The 20,191-nt window shown below is 33.4% G+C and overlaps 3 protein-coding genes across 7 annotated transcripts; all 3 read left to right on the forward strand.

Annotated features, from left to right (window-relative positions):
* The first annotated feature begins 5,926 nt into the window (after positions 1-5,926).
* On the forward strand, positions 5,927-9,553 carry LOC107623042 (pectin acetylesterase 8). 2 transcript variants are annotated; one of them, XM_088502336.1, is made up of 12 exons: positions 5,927-6,105; positions 6,740-6,861; positions 7,269-7,351; positions 7,444-7,573; positions 7,669-7,748; positions 7,849-7,935; positions 8,002-8,126; positions 8,200-8,260; positions 8,335-8,388; positions 8,473-8,550; positions 8,766-8,871; positions 8,958-9,553. In XM_088502336.1, the coding sequence occupies exons 2-12, from the start codon at positions 6,741-6,743 to the stop codon at positions 9,230-9,232; spliced, it is 1,200 nt and encodes a 399-aa protein (XP_088358462.1). In that variant the 5' UTR covers positions 5,927-6,105; position 6,740; the 3' UTR covers positions 9,233-9,553. The 2 variants fall into 2 exon arrangements, with proteins under 2 accessions (XP_088358462.1, XP_088358468.1); XM_088502342.1 differs by lacking the exon at positions 5,927-6,105 and adding an exon at positions 6,229-6,392.
* A 2,393-nt stretch (positions 9,554-11,946) lies between these two features.
* LOC107622649 (pectin acetylesterase 8) lies at positions 11,947-15,611 on the forward strand. The gene is made up of 13 exons (XM_016324628.3): positions 11,947-12,405; positions 13,324-13,470; positions 13,565-13,647; positions 13,768-13,897; positions 13,979-14,058; positions 14,141-14,227; positions 14,306-14,430; positions 14,501-14,561; positions 14,664-14,717; positions 14,801-14,878; positions 14,958-15,063; positions 15,145-15,290; positions 15,366-15,611. The coding sequence occupies exons 2-13, from the start codon at positions 13,347-13,349 to the stop codon at positions 15,492-15,494; spliced, it is 1,203 nt and encodes a 400-aa protein (XP_016180114.1). The 5' UTR covers positions 11,947-12,405; positions 13,324-13,346; the 3' UTR covers positions 15,495-15,611.
* A 144-nt stretch (positions 15,612-15,755) lies between these two features.
* LOC148578903 (pectin acetylesterase 8-like) lies at positions 15,756-20,146 on the forward strand. Of its 4 annotated transcripts, none has more exons than XM_088502365.1 (12): positions 15,756-17,130; positions 17,257-17,339; positions 17,459-17,588; positions 17,669-17,748; positions 17,827-17,913; positions 17,997-18,121; positions 18,192-18,252; positions 18,348-18,401; positions 18,473-18,550; positions 18,630-18,735; positions 18,801-18,946; positions 19,012-19,245. In XM_088502365.1, the coding sequence occupies exons 1-12, from the start codon at positions 17,007-17,009 to the stop codon at positions 19,138-19,140; spliced, it is 1,203 nt and encodes a 400-aa protein (XP_088358491.1). In that variant the 5' UTR covers positions 15,756-17,006; the 3' UTR covers positions 19,141-19,245. The 4 variants fall into 4 exon arrangements, with proteins under 4 accessions (XP_088358491.1, XP_088358490.1, XP_088358488.1 ...); XM_088502364.1 differs by lacking the exon at positions 15,756-17,130 and adding an exon at positions 19,835-20,146 and having other exon boundaries at positions 17,202-17,339; positions 19,012-19,099; XM_088502362.1 differs by lacking the exon at positions 15,756-17,130 and having other exon boundaries at positions 17,202-17,339; positions 19,012-19,099; positions 19,227-19,391.
* The last annotated feature ends 45 nt before the right edge of the window (positions 20,147-20,191 follow it).

Consider the following 20,191-nt stretch of genomic DNA (forward strand, 5'->3'; position numbering starts at 1 on the left):
TGACTGGTTTGACTGCAGACTAAAAAAGCGCCTCTATCTTCCGGGGTTTTTTTTTTTTTTTTTTTACGTGAAAGAACTCTAGTCAATAATGCGGCGTCATTAGGATTTAGGATAATCTAAACCGCCTCTAACTTCCGGCTTTTTTTTTTTTAGTGATAGAAGTTGTCAATGTAGCGTCATTAGTATAATCTTGAAAATGTGGCTTGGTTATATTTGTCTAGCTAGCTAGCATCAAAATTCAGAAGAAAAGTGCAACCTAAGCATATCACATGCGGCTAAAAGTGAATCGAACTGAGTTGAGCTAGATCAAACTCAAACCGATTCACGAAAATTAAACTTGATTTACGATTTAATTTATTAACAATTAAACTTATTTTTTAAGTTTAACCTTGATTCACCGAAAATTTATGAACTAACTCGAGTTCACAAATTGGTTTAAATAATAAGAACATAATTTATATAATTCTATATTAATAAATTATAAAAATATTAATTTTATATATTATGTGTCTATTAATTATGAATTTTTTATTTATGTCCTATATATATATAATTGAACCAACTCACAATTTAATAAGCTTATCTTATCCAAGTTTAAGTTTGTTCTATTTAATTTATGAACTCAATTTTAGATTCAAATTTGGCTCATCAGCTTACGAATTCAACTTATTGAACTATTAACGAGTCGAGCTCGAGTTGGCTTATGAGCTAGCTTGACTCACTTCCAGTCCTACATACTACTAATTAATTGTAAATTTGGTGCACAATCACATATAAGCTTTCAAATCAAATTAATATGCTTTTTTCCATTTGTACACAATGCACTATAAGCTGTATGTAAAGAGCTTTGTTAGGGAGGTCTCTCTCCATCAAAATCGAACCATCACCATCCAAGTAGTTTATATATATATTTCATCGATCTCGTCCTTTCAATAATTAGGGTAGTTGGGAAGACTTGTTTCCTTTGTAATCCTTATCTTTTGAGTGAGGATTGTATTGTCATTTTACAACAAGTAATTGGTACTAGAATTCATCATGTTTATTTACATACAGTTTAAGGAGAAATGTTAGGGACTTGTTTTTGTTTTATGCCAAAGCTTTGTTTTTATATTAACTCACCAGCTAATTCACTGACTCCTCCTATTATTAGCTAGCATTATTATGCAATAATGTGCATATATATAGTAGCACACAATTAGCAAATTGAAAAAAAAAAAAAATCCACATGCTTAGATTAGCCGACACTCGGAACAATCAACAAGCTAATTAATTGGGGAAATTATTTTAATAAAAATTGTCCAAACCATCAGCTGATCGATCGAACTGTTAAATATATAGAATTATCTAATGACTGATTATATATATAGGCAGACCCATTAATTATACCCTGAAAACCATAGGCTTTAACCACATAAAATTTTAGCACCGTTAGTTTGGGTTTATTTGCATTTCTAAAATCCATTATTGGTACACAGAGATGAGGGGACAAGGATTTGTGATGGGCCAACATTCTTAGTTGGTCTTCTGTTGGTTCATGTGTTGAAGTGGCACCCAAATACATTGCCAGAGGAAATGAAGAAACCGCACACTACTCTATTCTTCTTCTCCACATTTATTTTATTTATATATTCACATGCATTACCCAGAAGTCCATTCAGAATGGCATGATTTTGAGAAAAAAATGTAGTTATATTAACATTTTAACTATTATATCATATATATTAAACAAGGAATTAATAAGTAATAGAATTTTGTTCAACATTCATGAGTCATCACAATTAAAAACTAGGTGAAATTAATAACTCTAGTATGTTTCAAGTCATTTTTTCGTTGTTCTTAATTAGCATCGACAATTTTTTTTATTAATTTTAAATTAATGATTTTCTTAATTAACTCATTCATTTCATCTATCACTTTTATGTGGTCATCATCAAATTGTCTTTTAATTTAGCTAAATTTAGACTATTTTTGCAAACTATGCTGCCACAGCTCTTATCATTATATATATTATTTACGCAACTGATTAGTGCCTATATTATTTACCCTTTAATTATTTGATGAAGAGCTGTAAACGAAGCAAAGCAACTTTCATCAACTCTATTGTATGAGGTTGGATATGAAGGAAAAAAGATTTGAGGTAAAGTAGTACAAGAACTAAAAAAAACAAATTGAAGGAATGTGAAAGAAATTGAATATTGTGTTTTACATCTCAAAAAAAAATAAAAAATAAGAAGCTGCTAATTATAGTTATAACTACATATATATAGTGATTACTCTACTAGATTTTAATTTACAAATTTTCTAAGTTATCGGTCACAATTATACTTCTAGCATCTTCTAACAACTTGATTATGTAACATCCTCTCTCAAACTTGGACTATGTATATCTAATAATCCTAGTTTGCTTTTACATACACAAAACATATTTGGTGCTAGAGCTTTAGTCAATATATCAGCAGTTTATTCACTACTTTAAATTAGCATCAATTTTGTTACCCCCTCTTGCCATTTATTTCTCACAATATGGCAATTGACTTCTGTATGCTTCGTCCTCTCGTGATAAACCAGATTTGCAACGATGTGTAAGGCAGATTGACTATCACAGTAGATGATCACTAGCTTAGCTTGTTCGACCTGAAGCTCCTTAAGCATGTAAGTGAGCCATTGTGCTTCCCGAGTTGCTGAAGCAAGTGCCCTGTATTCGACTTCACACGAGAATGCTGGACGGTGTCCTGTTTTTTGGCTCTTCCAAGAAATGATAGAAGTCCCAAAAAAAAAAAAAAATAATAGCCCGTGACTGCTTTTATAGAATCTGGACATGTGCCCCAATCACTGTCAAAGAAACCAAACAGGATGAGATCAGTGGTGGATGAGAAAAACAACCCCTTTGCTGGTGCTCTCTTTAGATACTTTAGAACTCGCAAAGCAGCTTCAAAGTGTTTATCAGTGGCACAATTGAGGAATTGGTTTAATTTGCTTATAGCATAGCAGATTTCTGGTTTGGTATCTGTAAGATACAACAGTCGTCCAACTAGTCTTCGATACTCAGAGTTAGAAGCGAGTAAAGTTCCTGAGTCCTTCGATAAGTGGTGAGTGTAGTCCATTGGTGTAGAAGTTGGTTTTGTTCCCAACATGCCATAATCTTCGAGAAGATCAAGACAATATTTGCGTCGAAAAATGTCTCCCTGATAATATATATGCCTAAGATCCTTCCATAATTGTTCTACTACAGTAATCCACATTACACTATGTGCAATTTCAGGACTCAATGACAGATTCAACCAAAAAACAACATACATATTACATCTTTCCCAAACACTAAACAATGGATTTTTTCTTGCTGGTTTAGGTATAGATCCATCAACAAACTGCCACTTATTCTTAGACATAAGAGCTCGCGACATAGCTATTTTCCAGGCGTGATAGTTATTAGGTCCAAGAATGGTAGAAATTAAAGAAGTTCCTGGAGTTTCTCCAGAATACAAGAAGTAAGGACTCATTGAATTTGAAATTGGACTCACATTTGTGCGAGTAGTCATAAAACTGTAGTTGATTCACCTGATTCACTAGGTTTGCAATTGTTCGAATATCAAGATTCCCAATCGGATTCGCCATTGTTGGCTCTGGTATAGGATTCATCCCTTGCTTACGCTTTCTTGTAGCAGAATTTTTGAGATGTTGACCTTTCACATCCAATCTCGTGATTGGGGCCTCTGCTTCCTCCACGCTCATCGCACTATAATGAAGAGCTGTAAACGAAGCAGAGCAACCGTCATCAACTCTGTTGTGTGAGGTTGGATATGAAGAGAAGAAGAATTGAGGTGAAGTAGTACAAGAACTCAGAAGAGAAAAGAGAAAGGAAGAGAAGAGAAGTTGAAGGAATGTGAAAAGAAACTGAATATTGTGTTTTACATCTCAGAATAAAATGGAATCAAGAAGCCGCTAATTACAGTTTACAACTATATATATAATGATCACTCTACTAGACTTTAATTTACAAATTCTCTAAGTTACCGATCACAATTGTACTTCTAGTACCTTTTAACAACTTGGTTATATAACACTCTCTCTCAAACTTGGACTATGTATATCTAATAGTCCTAACTAGTTTACTTTCACATATACAAAATAGATTTAGTGCTGGAGCTCTAGTCAATATATCAGCAGTTTGTTCATTACTTCGAATTGGCATCAACTTTATCATTATTTTGCGATCCTATTCATCCTAGTATGTTTGGGACCAATAGCCCTAATATATAATAGATAAGGTTTCGAGTAATGATATTTGTATTATTTTGACGAGTGTAATAATTTTAATACATCCATTATGTAAAATATTTTATATTATTATTTAATTATATATATTTTTTAAATAATTATTTATGTGATTAATAAAAATGTTTATAGTTTTGCGCATATAATTAAATTCATGTATAAAATTATTTTATATTAAAAATATATCAAAATTAAATTTGTATATATAATATAAAATAATTTTTTATTAATTATTTTCAATATTTAAAATAAAAAATATTAAAAATTACAAAACAGAATAAAAATAACAAGTCATCAAGAAGAAAGGTCAATGGATGACAGCTTAGAATGTGATGAGGGATGAGAGAGACTGAAGAGAGAGAGAGAGAAGTGAAAGGTTCGTCGGTGATGGTGATGATGTCATGTCAAATGGACAACGATGGATGCATGCATCAAATATGAAACCTAAGGTGTATACTGTATTCTATATTATTAAGGAATTCACCGACAAATGTCCTATGCTCAACTGTCAACAACATGGTCAACCTTGAAGGAATAGAATAACAATAATGCAGGGTAACATAACCCTCCTCCGCGTTCTCTCTTTTCTTTATTTTTTATTTTTTTTTATTTTACCAAAGATAGGAGACTCGAACCCGCAACCTTTTAATTGAGTATGGGGAGACTATGTCATTTGAGTTATTACTCATTGACTAAAATTTGAAAAGATAGGATACTCAAACCCGCAACCTTTTAATTGAATATGAGGAGTCTATGTCATTTGAGTTATTACTGATTGGTGCGTTCTCTCTTTTCTACTCGCTATGTCTGCGTGTTTTTTTATCTCAGTTTAGATTTTCAGACAAATTGAATAATATTATGAGAATAAAAGCAGAAGAATATAATCAAATTTTGAAGTGTTTTTTTTGCAGTGCATTAAAATATCAAATATTTTAGTTATGCGTTTTAATTTAAGATTTTATTTCAAGATTAAGGAAGTTCGTTGCATTAAGAAACCTTAAAGATTTGATTGCTATTAGGAAACATCTTTACACGTCTTTACAGATGTCAATCCAGCCATAGGCTAAGAAAAGAAAAAGGATATGCCAAAATAAATAAACAAATCAAATAAGGAGAGGAGAAAAAGTAAAAAAATGCGGCAAAAGTTCCACTCATGCTAGATTTGTAAAAGACTTTTGTGAAATCTAAGTAAGATGCCTAGTTTGGTATCATTATTAGCACGCAAATCCATGCAACGAAAGTCGATTCACCTTATTATATATTTAAAAAAAATGCTAACACATATTTTAAAATACATAATAAAATTATTACTAATAAATTTTTTTTTAATAAACATAAAATAAGTATATTAAAAATTTAAATTTTTTTTAATTTATAATCTTAATTTTTTAATACATAAATTAACTAAAGCGATTAGAAAAAAGGTGTTTCCAATATGTCCTATCAACTTTAAAAACAATTAAACTAATTTGGGTTGGTCGAGTAGTCAGTTCACTCGTCCGCTTATGCAAGTTTCGGGGGTTCGAATCTCGCCTTGTGCATGCAGCAACCCATTGGCTAACGGCAGATCCTTAAATGAAGCTCAAATCTGCGACGGATTAGTTCTTGACCTGTCGGGTTGGGGGATACCGTGGGCAACAAAAAAAAAAAAAACTTTAAAAACAATTAGATTAGAGAGGCCCACTTTTTAATTTTATTTTTCCAAAGGGTTGTCGGTTGCCAATGCAAAGCTAGCATGTTAGAAGGGGTATCAGGGGGCTGAACATTTATTATTGCAACACACCTTGGTTTGTTCCAAGCCATTCATCACTCCATCTTCTTCCATTTCAGGTAGTGACATCAACTCAGCTTCATACCCATATACTTTCTACATTTTGTTATTGCTTTTCACTTCTCCTATTTGTTGTTTTTAATTGTGTTTATTTTGGACATCTATCTGTTTGCTTGTGGAAGGAGAGTTTATGGCTATTTTTGGGAATTTTAGAATAGAGGAAATGTTGTTGGAGTTTAGCTCCCTAGTGAACAAGATGGTTGTTGATCTATAAAGTACATGCAGCTGGGTTGGAATGACATCAATGATTTGGTTTCTTATCTAAGTTTTGAGGGGATGATTGCAGGTTTATATCTTTACTTTTTGTGATTTTATTTATTGCCTCATCTATGTGACTATGTCCCTATGAAAATGCCATAGTTTGTGGCCTTCTCTATTTTAGGTACCCTCAGGAAAAGGGTCATTGAGGTGCCTCAGCTAAACTCAGTAATATAATATTTTTTTTTAGTCTAATAATAGTTGACTCAGTCCATCATGATTTCTGGTTTTTTTATTGAATAAATTAATCTTTCAGGCACCAACAAGATAAAAATATAGTTCACTGATTCTAAGATTGTTATATGGATGTACCCACAAAAAAAGGATTGTTATATGGATTTAAAATATTTCATGTTCCATGTGGATTTGATGCAGAATGAAGGGCACAAGAATGGCAAAATGGTTAAGTCTTCTGGTTTTTGTAGTTCTATTGCTTAAGACAGAAGGGGTTGATGTAGGACTCACTTATGTTCAAAGTGCTGTACCAAAAGGAGCTGGTGAGCATTTTTTCTTTCTTTTTGTTCTTTGGCTGGTCATAAGGATCATCTCTATTTGTTTTTTTATTTTCACCTGTCACTATTCAAGATATCTCCACATTTATATGTCAAATAAAAGGGATCATAAGGAGTATTATTTACTAAACTAACATCTCTTAAAATTTAGTAATATCATATAGAACACCCCTTGAGATTTATGCTGTATGACACTATATATATATCCTAGTATTTCATAATATTTGACATTAACTTCCCTTGTAAATATAACAGTGATTATAAATCAAGAGGTGTCATATGTAACAAGTAATAGCACACAATATCAGAGGAAGACACCTGAAGTTTATAGTTTTAGTTATATTGAATTGTTTATAACAGATGGAAGATTGATGTTTAAACATTGTGTGCAGTTTGCTTGGATGGAAGTCCACCAGCTTACCACTTTGATAAGGGGTTTGGAGCAGGAATTAACAACTGGATTGTTCACTTTGAGGTTGCAAACTCACCAAATAAAACCGTGTTTCCTTCTTTTGATTTCTTTGATCTCTTCTTGATATTGATCTTCAAGAGACATTTTCTTTCCAGGGAGGAGGTTGGTGCAACAATGCCTCTGTTTGTCTCGATCGCAGGGACACTCGCTTAGGTTCATCTAAGCAAATGGATCAGACAGCTTCCTTTTCTGGATATTTGAGCAACAAGCAAAAATTTAACCCAGGTATATTCTTCACTAGTCACAATTTTGATTCTTTCTCCTCATTAACACAAACATTTTTTAATTTTATGGATCTTAACAAGTGCTGCACATTTCAGATTTCTACAACTGGAACAGAATCAAGGTTAGATACTGTGATGGTTCATCGTTTACCGGTGACGTCGAAGCAGTTGATCCTGTAAGTATTGCAACATTGAAAACTCTGTTCTAAGTGATAAGATTTGTTATTTTGTAATTTCCATTCTGATGAGATTTGCACAACATGATAAATAAATCAGAAAACCAATTTGCACTACAGAGGAGGAAGAATTTTTGTTGCTGTCATTGAAGACTTGCTGGCAAAAGGAATGAGAAATGCTCAAAATGTAAGCGACATTATTTATTTATGTTCCAAATGATTGGGGTTCACTAATTGAAAATTGTAAGTACAGGCTATTCTTTCAGGATGTTCAGCAGGAGGATTGACAGCAATACTACAATGCGATCGCTTTAGATCTCTAATTCCGGCAGGAGCTAAAGCCAAATGCATTTCAGATGCTGGTTATTTCATCAATGTGTATGCTTCCTACTTGAACTTCTCTTTCTATTTATTCCATGGAACTTGTTACCTCATTGATTGAACATAACAGAAAGGATGTCTCTGGAGCACAACACATTCAAGAGTTCTACAGTCAAGTTGTTGCAACACATGTATGTTTCTCGATTGACTCCCATGAACCATTTACTCCAACAGAGTTTGATTGTGTTTTTGTTGATTATCTCAGGGATCGGCGAAGAATTTGCCTGCCTCGTGCACTTCAAGACTGAGCCCAGGGCTGGTTAGTTTGTGACTCATTTATTTTTCATTTTGAGCAAGCGAGAGTCATTAGACATTATTTCATACATATGTCTTCATGATGCAGTGTTTCTTCCCAGAGAATGTGGTATCACAAATCAGGACACCAATTTTCTTTGTTAATGCAGCATATGACTCATGGCAGGTAAGATTGTTGTTGTTGTTGTGTTGTGTTGTGGTGAAGAAGGAAGCGTTAATTAATTAGTGTTAGAATATAAATAATACTAATTGATCCTAATTATATTCTAATATAATAAAGACGTAATCTCTTATAATAAATATTCAGATATACTAAATAATACTAATTGATCATAATTGATCTTAATTATATTCTAACAATCAGGATTATTGTGTGTTCAGATAAAGAACATATTGGCACCAGGTGTTGCTGATCCGCACGGGCAATGGCGCGATTGCAAGCTTGATATTAAGAAATGTTCTTCTGCTCAGCTCAGTGTAATGCAAGGTGAACATACATAAGAATTGTGAGTGATGTTAAAAAGTATTACTAAGAATAATAATGATGATGATGGTGATGATGATGATGATCAGGGTTCAGGACGAACTTCTTGAGCGCATTGAGTGGAGTGGGGAGCTCGCCAGCTCGGGGGAAGTTCATAGACGGATGCTATGCTCACTGCCAAATGGGAACCCAAGAGACATGGATGAGAGCTGACTCGCCTCTGTTGGCCAAAACAACAATCGCCAAGGCTGTCGGAGATTGGTATTATGAGAGAAGGCCATTCCATGAGATTGATTGCACTTACCCTTGCAACCCCACCTGCCACAACCGTATCTTTGATAACAACCGTCGCTCAGATGATTAGACACTTATTTATTAGTAGAGATTCACATGCAGTTGTCTTTATGTGAAGTTGATAGTTCAAGACTGTTAGATGATAAATTAGTCAAACATATCAACTCATCTAACAGTTCTTAAATATCAATAAAAGACAACTACATGTGAGTTTCTACTCATTTATTATTATTGAACGTCAAAATATATGATTTGTAATTTATTAAACAAGTCAGCCAAGGAAAGGCGGCACTCTCCAGTCTCCATGCATAGTAATTACTAGTTGAATGTCACAACTACTTATGATCTGCTATATATACGCTTAATAAAATGGAACAATAAATTTGGGCCTCTTTATATTCTTACTATTTTTTTTATTTTCTAACACACATGGCCTAGTCTCATGGATTTCCCATCAAAACTAGCCCATACTTATCTATACATAGCTTATATTGGCCTCGTTTCTAGTATTAAAAACTATTTTGTTATGTTCTTTAAAAAGGTAGTATTTACTATTTAGGGTGAATGAGGTCCCGAAGTTTTCAATGATGAGTTGATGATGAATAATAATGCAATATGTCTAGTCTGGTGAGTGAAGATTAGAGGCCACATAAGTTAAGCAACATTGCGGGGCCAGGCCACTAATCATGCTTTAATTTATTTGGACCACTGTCTACAGGCAAATCCACTTGCATTCCTTATCTTAATTAGATCCCCGTTTCCAGTAAAACCTTCTGTGTGCAGGAAGTGAAGCAAAATATATTTAGTGGACAACACAATTATGGTGGCAGTGCTAATCCCATTTAGTAATCTGATTAATATTATGTATGCTTCAAATGCAAATTGAGTCATAATCCTATATGATCTGTCACTATAATTTGCTGGCTACAAGCTATATTTCGAAGATTAGGGCAAAAAGATATTAGGATTTCTATGACTCATAAATAATCACCACTCATATTATTACATATAATTTGACAATATTATTCGGTAATTGTCACCTATTACAATATGATAACACTCAATATAATGGCATGATGACTCCATCACACGTCATCACCAACAATTCAATGAAATAGTCAAAATTGATGCTGAGACTATCACGGTAACCATATTGTAATTCTCATCACAACCGTAACTTATAATTTGCTAACTTAGCATATTCGAAATGCATATTCTCTATTCAGTCTATATAAAGTAACATTAAGTCAAGAGAAAGGACATCTAAAAACCTAATACTCACTCAAGTCACTCTCACTCTCTTCTTTAAATTATTACTGATTTGAGCGTTAAAGTATCTTTTATAAGTATCAATCCCATTTGATATTCTTTAAAGTTTGGCGTATACCTCATCCGTGGAGAAGACAGGACAACGTCTCCCTTTCTGTGACGAACTATATATATATACCTTGATAGAACCTTTAATAGCAAGAACTCTATATATTGTAAATAAATATCTTCCACCATCCAAAAGTCTTTTTTTTTTGTTAAATCTAATTATAATATCATTTATATTCTTTATTGGTTATAGGAACCAACTTCATAGATCAATACTAATATCATTAGACGAAGATGACATACTAATCAAAAAATTAAAAAGAAAAAACAAATTCAAGACATATATTCACATGAAAAACATACATACAAAGATGAAACAAAAAAAAGACAATAATAGAAAATACATGCAAGTTAACAGCTCAGAAAGAATATATCATTACAAAAACATATGACAAAAAAAAAATAACTCTAACAACAACCCAAAATAAAAAAAATCATATAAAAAAATTAAGTCCATCAATTAAAATAAATGTAAAAATAACAAATAACAAATAAAAATATAACTTTATATAATTCTAATATCAAAAACTTTTATACTATAAAATATTTTAAATAAAAACTATCAAATTTAATATCAATTTATATATATTTTAATTAATTTCTAATTAATATAATACTTATTAAAGTATATTATATACAATATACTATCGTTAATTTATCACCTCGCGTATCGTACGAGTAACACTCTAGTGCTAATTAATTAAAAGTCATTATATATATATATATATACACGTAATTGGAAGTAACCAATTAGGTTTACGGCGAAACCTAGAAATCGATCACTGATCCAATTTGAGTACCTCCACAGGATAGACCTCAATAGAAAACTGAAGAGTAACGGCAGTAGCTACAGATACGATTCTCAATCAACAAGGACAAAATGTAATATGTGTTTAAAGAACAAAATATTTGTTATGCTTAATATCTTTAGTTTGGTCTGTATCGCCCAGGGCATAAGGGGCATGATGACTTGACGTCATCCTCACCTTCCTCCGGCTTATAAAATAATTCTATTAAATAAAAATTTTTACTTATAACTCATATATATATATATATATGTTGTTTTATAATTTACGGAACACCAATAATGTTTTCTTTTTCTTTTTCATTGAATGAAAAGAATCAAATATGAACAAGCTAAGCTGTTGTTTTCATAATGAATATTATTAAGAGTATCTTAGCTTGTTGAGTGTTGACAAATATGTACATTTGTTTTGTATACAATTTATTCAAATATGCCCTTATTTAATTGTAGATTGTAGATAACAAGCAAATATGTATGGCACAAAAGTACTCAAAAGAAGCATGCATGGGTCCATGGCAAAGCCACTTGCCTTCGTTTTTATTCGGCGCCGTTTACATAATAACAAGTTAATAACCCGTCAGAGCTAAGAGCAGTTATATTCCGTGCATGCTTTTTCTTTGCTTCTTCCCATACATGTTATTGTTTTATACACAGATAAACGCATGTGAATAAATTTGTTTAGAACGCTCATTGAGTTTAATAAATTATATTAAAACTTTGTTAAAGGAATAAAATACACTACTGTAATAGGAAAGCATTAAATAACACAATTATTTTAGTGGTTTGAACTGAGCAGTGAGCAAAACATCACCTTTCAGTTTCACACTTGACACTATACACTCACAGCTCAACTCATAAGAAAGAGACAAAATCCAAAACCAGAATCTAAGCCCAAACACTCCCTCCAATTCCATTAAACTTTGCCTCACAAGACCTATTTCTTCATACTGCATTAACCATTTGCTTCAATAAGCATTCAGTTCCACTCTTTCACTGTTGGAGCACTATATAAAGTCTCCACCCTCACTCACATTCCTCCACAACCCCATCTCTCATTACAGGTCCATCTACTTGCCTACCCTTCATACAATATTCATGCTCATATATATGCTTTGCTTTCTACACAATAATACTTCTCTTTCTCTTTTTCTTTCTCTAGTTGATATTATATTAATATGGTGGTAAACTGTCCATGAAAAGAAATGGGAAAACAAAACCATATTTGCTTTTAGCATATGTTAGGAGGTTGCATGCAGGGGCAGGGTGTGATAGTAACTCATATTATAGAAGAAATAGCTCTATCTTGTGTATTTTCCATTGGTGGCAAAAAGGTGGCAGTTGGGGTGCCTCTATTAACTTGCATTAATATCCTTATCAATGGAGCCTATGTTTTCTGGGATAGTTTTTTTCTCTTTTCTGTACTCAGTTGAGCTGAACTTTGGTTGGTTCTTAGATTATGATATTGATTGATATGATTTTCTTTTTCCCGTGACATATTAATAGGAATTTAAAATGTATAATCTTCATTTGCAAACAAACAATAAAAGGAAAGATATACTGTAGTTATCTTCTTGTACTTGATTCTTCCAATATCAATATTGTCCACAATTCTCTTTCCTTGTATGTTCTCTTATTCCATGTTCTTTAATCTTCAAGAAAGCTGAAGGGGGATTTCTAAAATTCCAGAACAAAAAAAAATCTTTCTGCTAAGTGCCAACTATGACAGTTCACTATTCATATATGATTCAATCATTCAAGGATGTCCTCTATGATTTTCGTTCTATATAAATTGGTTGACTCATTGGTTTCTGACATTAAAATGAGAAAATTTTGATTTTTTGGTAAAGGGTGAGCAGAAGAGAATTGCTGAAAAATGATATAAAATTCACTTTGGCCAAAATCGTTTGGTCTTATGATAATTATATATGTGTCATGATACTTGTACTTAACTCACATTGTTTTTGTTTTCAAATGCATAGGTTTTGTTATTTGATTTTTCTGAATGGAGATACCAAGAATTTGGCAATGGTTAAATCTTCTAGTATGTGTACTGTTATTAATAAAGTCAGAAGGATCTGGTTTTGTTCCAATCACTTATTTGGAGGATGCAGAGTCAAAAGGAGCCGGTAAGAAACAATGTTTTTGGTGATTGATTATAGGGATCATCTTGATCTTGAGCATTATAACTGTTTTTAATTCAAGTTAAGCATTTCTGTGCAGTTTGTTTGGATGGTAGTCCTCCGGCCTACCACTTTGATAAGGGATCCGGCGAAGGTGTTAACAGCTGGATTGTTCATCTTGAGGTATATCCCTTCCGAAAAAATTGAAATGTTAGGATGATTGGAGAATAGGAAAATGAATGCATGATTTAAGTTGAAGTGAAAGGCTCATATTTTAAAGCAGTTGTGTTTTGTTGCTAATAGGGAGGAGGATGGTGCAGTGATGTGTCTTCTTGCCTTGAACGCAAGGACACTCGGTTAGGTTCATCCAAACAAATGGATACACAGGCTGGATTTTATGGAATACTTAACAACCAACAAGATTATAATCCAGGTTGGTGTATCCAGAGTTACACTACACATGTTCATATTATGTTACTGTCACAAATGTTTGCATTATGAATTTTGTTTCCAGATTTCTACAACTGGAACAGAATCAAGATTAGGTACTGTGATGGATCATCATTTACTGGTGATGTGGAAGAAGTTGATCCGGTAAGTGTTTTCAAAATTTTGAATGTATTTGGAAATTCTATTACATTTTTATGACATGATGTTATTTATATTGTGAAATCAGACAAACAATCTGCACTTCAGAGGAGCAAGAATTTTTGAAGCAGTCATTAAGCATTTACTTGCAAAAGGAATGGAGAATGCTGAAAATGTAAGAATGACACACACATTACATTAAGGCTATTCCTATTCTATGATTCACTCACTCACTCAATTACTTATTACACAGGCTATTCTGTCTGGATGCTCTGCTGGAGGATTGGCTGCTATATTGAACTGCGATCGCTTCAAATCCTTCCTACCAAATGGCGCCAGAGTGAAATGCGCGCCGGATGCCGGCTATTTTATCCATGTGTATGACTCCTTACTTAGATTTGCTCTGCTTCTTCATACTTGATACTTGCTTAAATATGTTGTGTAACAGACCAGATGTCTCCGGAACAAAGCGCATTGAAAATTTCTACAAAGGAGTTGTTGAAACACATGTACTCTACTCTACTCTACTCTTGGCCTCGTTTAACTTTTGAATTTATTTTCATACTTTTCACTATAATAATGAGTAAGATAAGAAGTGTCCATTGTTATAGGGATCAGCAAAGTATTTGTCTAAATCCTGCACTTCAAAATATGGAGCTGGCCTGGTAAGCCTATGATTGATTTGTGTAACTTAGCGAGCAAGCAACTCTTAGGATCGATGTTACTTATACATCTGCTTCTGGTGCAGTGCTTTTTCCCACAATATGTGGTACAAGATATCGCCACGCCCATTTTCGTTGTAAATGCGGCCTATGACTCATGGCAGGTGACATGATTATATTATTCTGTTACATTGCTGATCATAGTAGGAAGATCTCAACATTATCTGTGTGATTTTCATTCAGATTAGAAACATTTTGATACCGGGCATGGCGGATCCACACGGCAGCTGGCAAAACTGCAGGGATGACATAGGCAATTGCACACCTGATCAACTAGATGCTGTGCAAGGTGAAAAAGAACAGAATCAATGAATGTGTGTATCAGTGTATGTTAATAATGATTAATGAGTAATGTGTTTGATTTGTGCAGGGTTTAGAGAGGATTTCATAAAGGCACTGAGTGGGGTGCAGAACTCTCCATCAAAAGGAATGTTCATAGATTCTTGCTACATCCACTGCCAAACGGAAATGCAAGAGTCTTGGTTCAAAACCGATGCACCTCAGCTTGCAAATACTGTATGTATTACTAACACAACATGCACTCACTCTTTCTTTTTGCTTTGCTTTGCTTATCTTATTACTAATTTGCAGACTATTGCTAAGGCTGTTGGTGACTGGTTTTATGATCGAAAGCCTTTCCAACACATTGATTGTGCCTTCCCATGCAACCCTACTTGTGGTAAACCTGTCTTAAATGTCAAAGTCCACCCTGAATTCTAGATATTTATGATCTTATATTTCATAAAGTTGTGGAAATAATGCAATGTAATGAGTAATAACTGTTATTATTGTTGTAATCTTCTCTTAATGATATATCATATTTTATGTTTGTAATCATCTTATCTTTAGTAGTAATGTTTCAATCATCTTCTTGTTTTCGACCAGAGCTTACAGTGATCAAGAAATTAAAGTAAGTTAGCCATTTCAGCATCCAAATATTCCATAATTAGCTTTATTCTTTCATTTCACTAATAAAAAGACAAGCAAATACAAAACATAGGGATTAGCTGTATATTTCAAAGAGAGTAAACAAACAAATCAACTCGGGTGCTGCAAAATATCTCTAACCTCAGAAATGATCAGTTTAATTTACACTTAAAAAGAAAGAGAAAAAGATTGGATTTGAGTAATAACCAGACAAGTTTATCATTCCTGTCTACCATGGAATTCAACTATTTTACTGGAACCATTTTTGTAATTCAGAAAATCATTTTGCTTTTGGTCCTTTGGTTTTTTAGTCAACCCTCTAGTAATATCTTCCAAAGTATTAACCAAACTAGAGCATATTGCAGAGTATGGAATGGGTTATGGTCTTATGGAGGCGTCCAAAGAAGGCGACATGTATAGCTTTGGGATTCTTGTTCTGGAAATGCTGACTAGACTGCATGTATTATGCATATCATCACACCATTTTCTATTTTTGTGCTTTTTCTACTTGATTTGATATGTCTTTCCCTTTTTCTTTTAGTATGCTCAAGGCTAAACTTGCAAGAACTCTAAAATATGCTTCCAGAATGGAATCCTGCAAAAAGAAGCAGCTAACATTACCTCTTAATGTTTCAAAAATTTCCACACCTTCGATAAGGAGAAACTTTTGGACCTCAACTAATAATTCTCTCTTTTCATTCTTCTAGGAAAAAGATCTTCATTTTATAACACAAAAAAAGATGTTCAAGATAATCTTTCCAACCAAGACCATTCTAAAAATGATCTTCTCTTATTCCTTTCTTATCTCTATATCTGTCAATAAAAAAAATTGGAAGTGTAGGAAATATTTTATTCCTTGCTGTTTGCATGTTCTGTAATCTTTCAGAGAGCTGAAAGGGAATTTCCAAAATTCCAGAAGAAAAAAACAAAAAAAAATCTTTTTGCTAAGTGCCAACTTTGATGGTTTCACTATTCATACATGATTCAAGGATGTCATTATGGTTTCACTTTGGCCATGTTAGAAAGGTAAGAGAAAGATTGGTGTGTATTCAAGTGGTGTGTAATGATTCAATATACAAGGATATTTATAAATGCCAAGAGAATCAAAATAATAAAAATGTAATATCATATAATAAATATTAAGATATGCTAAATAATTATAGTGAATGTTGATTGATCATAATATATTCTAACATGCCAAAATCTTTTGGTATTATGTTAATTATGTATGTATCTTGATACTTGTACTTAACGCACATTGTTTTTGTTTTCAAATGCATAAGTTTTGTTATTTGATTTTGCTGAATGGAGATATCTAGAATTTGGCAATGGTTAAATCTTCTAGTATGTGTACTGTTATTGGTAAAGTCAGAAGGATCTGGTTTTGTTCCAATCACTTACTTGGAGGATGCAGAGTCAAAAGGAGCTGGTAACAAACAATTGTTTTGGTGGTTGATTATAGGGATCATCTTGATCTTGAGCATTATAACTGTGTTCAATTTTCAATGACATTTATTTAGTTTGGGAAAAATTCAAGTTAAGCATGTCTGTGCAGTTTGTTTGGATGGTAGTCCACCGGCCTACCACTTCGATAAGGGATCCGGCGAAGGTGTTAACAGCTGGATTGTTTTTCTTGAGGTATATCCCTTTCCAAAAATTGAAATGTTAGGATGCTTAGGGAATAGGAAGGTGAATGCATGATTTAAGTTAAAGTGAAAGGCTCATATTTTAAAGCAGTTGTGTTTTGTTGCTAATAGGGAGGAGGATGGTGCAGTGATGTGTCTTCTTGCCTTGAACGCAAGGACACTCGCTTAGGTTCATCCAAACAAATGGATATGCAGTCTGGCTTTAATGGAATACTTAACAACCAACAAGATTATAATCCAGGTTGGTATATCCAGAGTTACACTACACATATTCATATTCATATTGTGTTATGTTATGTTATGTTAAGCATTTGTTTCCAGATTTCTACAACTGGAACAGAATCAAGATTAGGTACTGTGATGGATCATCATTTACTGGTGATGTGGAAGAAGTTGATCCAGTAAGTGTTTTCAAAATTCTGAAGTACATGGAAAATATAAATTCTTATGATATGATATTATTTATGTTGTGAAATCAGACAAACAATCTGCACTTCAGAGGAGCAAGAATTTTTGAAGCAGTCATTAAGCATTTACTTGCAAAAGGAATGGAGAATGCTGAAAATGTAAAAGAATGACACACACATTACATTAAGGCTATTCCTATTCATCTATGATTCACTCACTCACTCAGTTACTTATTACACAGGCTATTCTGTCTGGATGCTCTGCTGGAGGATTGGCTGCTATATTGAACTGCGATCGCTTCAAATCCTTCCTACCAAATGGCGCCAGAGTGAAATGCGTGCCGGATGCCGGCTATTTTATCAATGTGTATGATTCCTTACTTAGTTTTGCTCTGCTTCTTCATACTTGATACTTGCTTAAATATGTTGTGTAACAGACCAGATGTCTCCGGAACAAAGCACATTGAAAATTTCTACAATGGAGTTGTTGAAACACATGTATTCTACTCTACTCTTGGCCTACTTTAACTTTTGAATTTATTTTTCCTACTTTTCACCATTATGAGTAAGATAAGAGGTGTCCATTGTTATAGGGATCAGCAAAGTATTTGTCTAAATCCTGCACTTCAAAATATGGTGCTGGCCTGGTAAGTCTATGATTGATTTGTGTAACTGTGCAAGCAAGAAGCAAGCACTGATACCTCTGCTTCTGGTGCAGTGCTTTTTCCCACAATATGTGGCACAAGATATCGCCACGCCCATTTTCGTTGTAAATGCGGCCTATGACTCATGGCAGGTGACATGATCATATTATTCTGTTACATTGCTGATCATAGTAGGAAGATCTCAACATTATCTGTGTGATTTTCATTCAGATTAGAAACATTTTGATACCGAGCATGGCGGATCCACACGGAAGCTGGAAAAACTGCAAAGAGAACATAAGCAATTGCACACCTGATGAACTAGATGCTGTGCAAGGTGAAAAAGAATAGAATCAATGAATGTGTGTATGTTAATATGAGTAATGTGTTTGATTTGTTCAGGGTTTAGAGAGGATTTCATAAAGGCATTGAGTGGGGTGCAGAACTCTCCATCAAAAGGAATGTTCATAGATTCTTGCTACATCCACTGCCAAACGGGAATGCAAGAGCTTTGGTTCAATCCTGATGCACCTCAGCTTGCAAATACTGTATGTATTTCTAACACACACTCACTCTTTCTTTCTGCTTTGCTTATATTATTACTAATTTGCAGACTATTGCTAAGGCCGTTGGTGACTGGTTTTATGAACGAAAGCCTTTCCAACACATTGATTGTGCCTTCCCATGCAACCCTACTTGTGGTAAACCTGTCTTAAATGTCAAAGCCCACCCTGAAATCTAGATGATCTTATATTTCAATGTAATAAGTAATAACCATTATTATTATTGTTGTAATATTCTCTTAATCATATATCATATCATATGTAGGTAAAATCATCTTATCTTATCTTCTTGTTTTCAACCAAACATAAAAGTAACAATAATCAAGAAACTAAAGTAAGTATTCCACAGTTAGTTGTATTCTTTCATTTCACTAATAAAAATACAAGCAAATACAAAACATATATTGGGATTGCCTGTATATTTCAAAAAGTTAATAAGCTAAGATACTTGGTACTGCAAAATATTCTCTGCTTATCTTCAATTAATCCTTGGGGGTTGCCTCTCATGTAGACCACCAATGTTGCCAATGTATATACTTTTTATGTACTACTTTTTCTTTTCAAATATGAGATGATCTCTTAAAGAATAAAGTTGGCTCATATTTTTTACTTATCTAAACTATTTACGGTTATTTAAGCAACGGTTAAATTGTCTCCGTCTGATTTTAAGATCACGGATTCAAACCATGGAAATAGTCATTAATGTAATTATCAGGTTAGAATGCATATATTACACCTTTTGAGTGCGGCCCTTCTCCGACCTTGTATAATCACTTAATCAGAAAGATCAAAGCAAACTGAACAATAGCTATGTGAAGATGGCGTTGACAAATAAAATCTTTCAGATCTTAGACCCAGTTATTCTGCATGCAGAATAGATGGAACAGCAGCAGCAGAAAACAGCAGGGAAACTAGAAAATAAGACGTTCTGATGCAGAGAAGTGTTTACATTCACTGTTTAAGATTGGACTTGCTTGTTCAGTGGAGCCATCAAAAGAAAGAATGAGCATGGAGGATGTCATCATAGAGCTAAACCTGATAAAGAATTCCTTCAGGATTGACTAGACTGCATGTATTATGCATATGATCACACTATTTTTTTTTTTTTTTGTGCTTTTTCTACTTGATTTGCTAGTCTTTTCCTTTCATTTTTCTTTTCGTGTTTATGCCTAATTGCCTACTTGTTCCAAATACAATAACTGAGATGTTCAATATTTTATTTTAGCCTAG

Source organism: Arachis ipaensis, chromosome B10 (assembly GCF_059453495.1).
Source record: "Arachis ipaensis isolate K30076 ecotype BB chromosome B10, ASM5945349v1, whole genome shotgun sequence".
In the NCBI taxonomy this organism is placed as follows: Eukaryota; Viridiplantae; Streptophyta; class Magnoliopsida; order Fabales; family Fabaceae; genus Arachis; species Arachis ipaensis.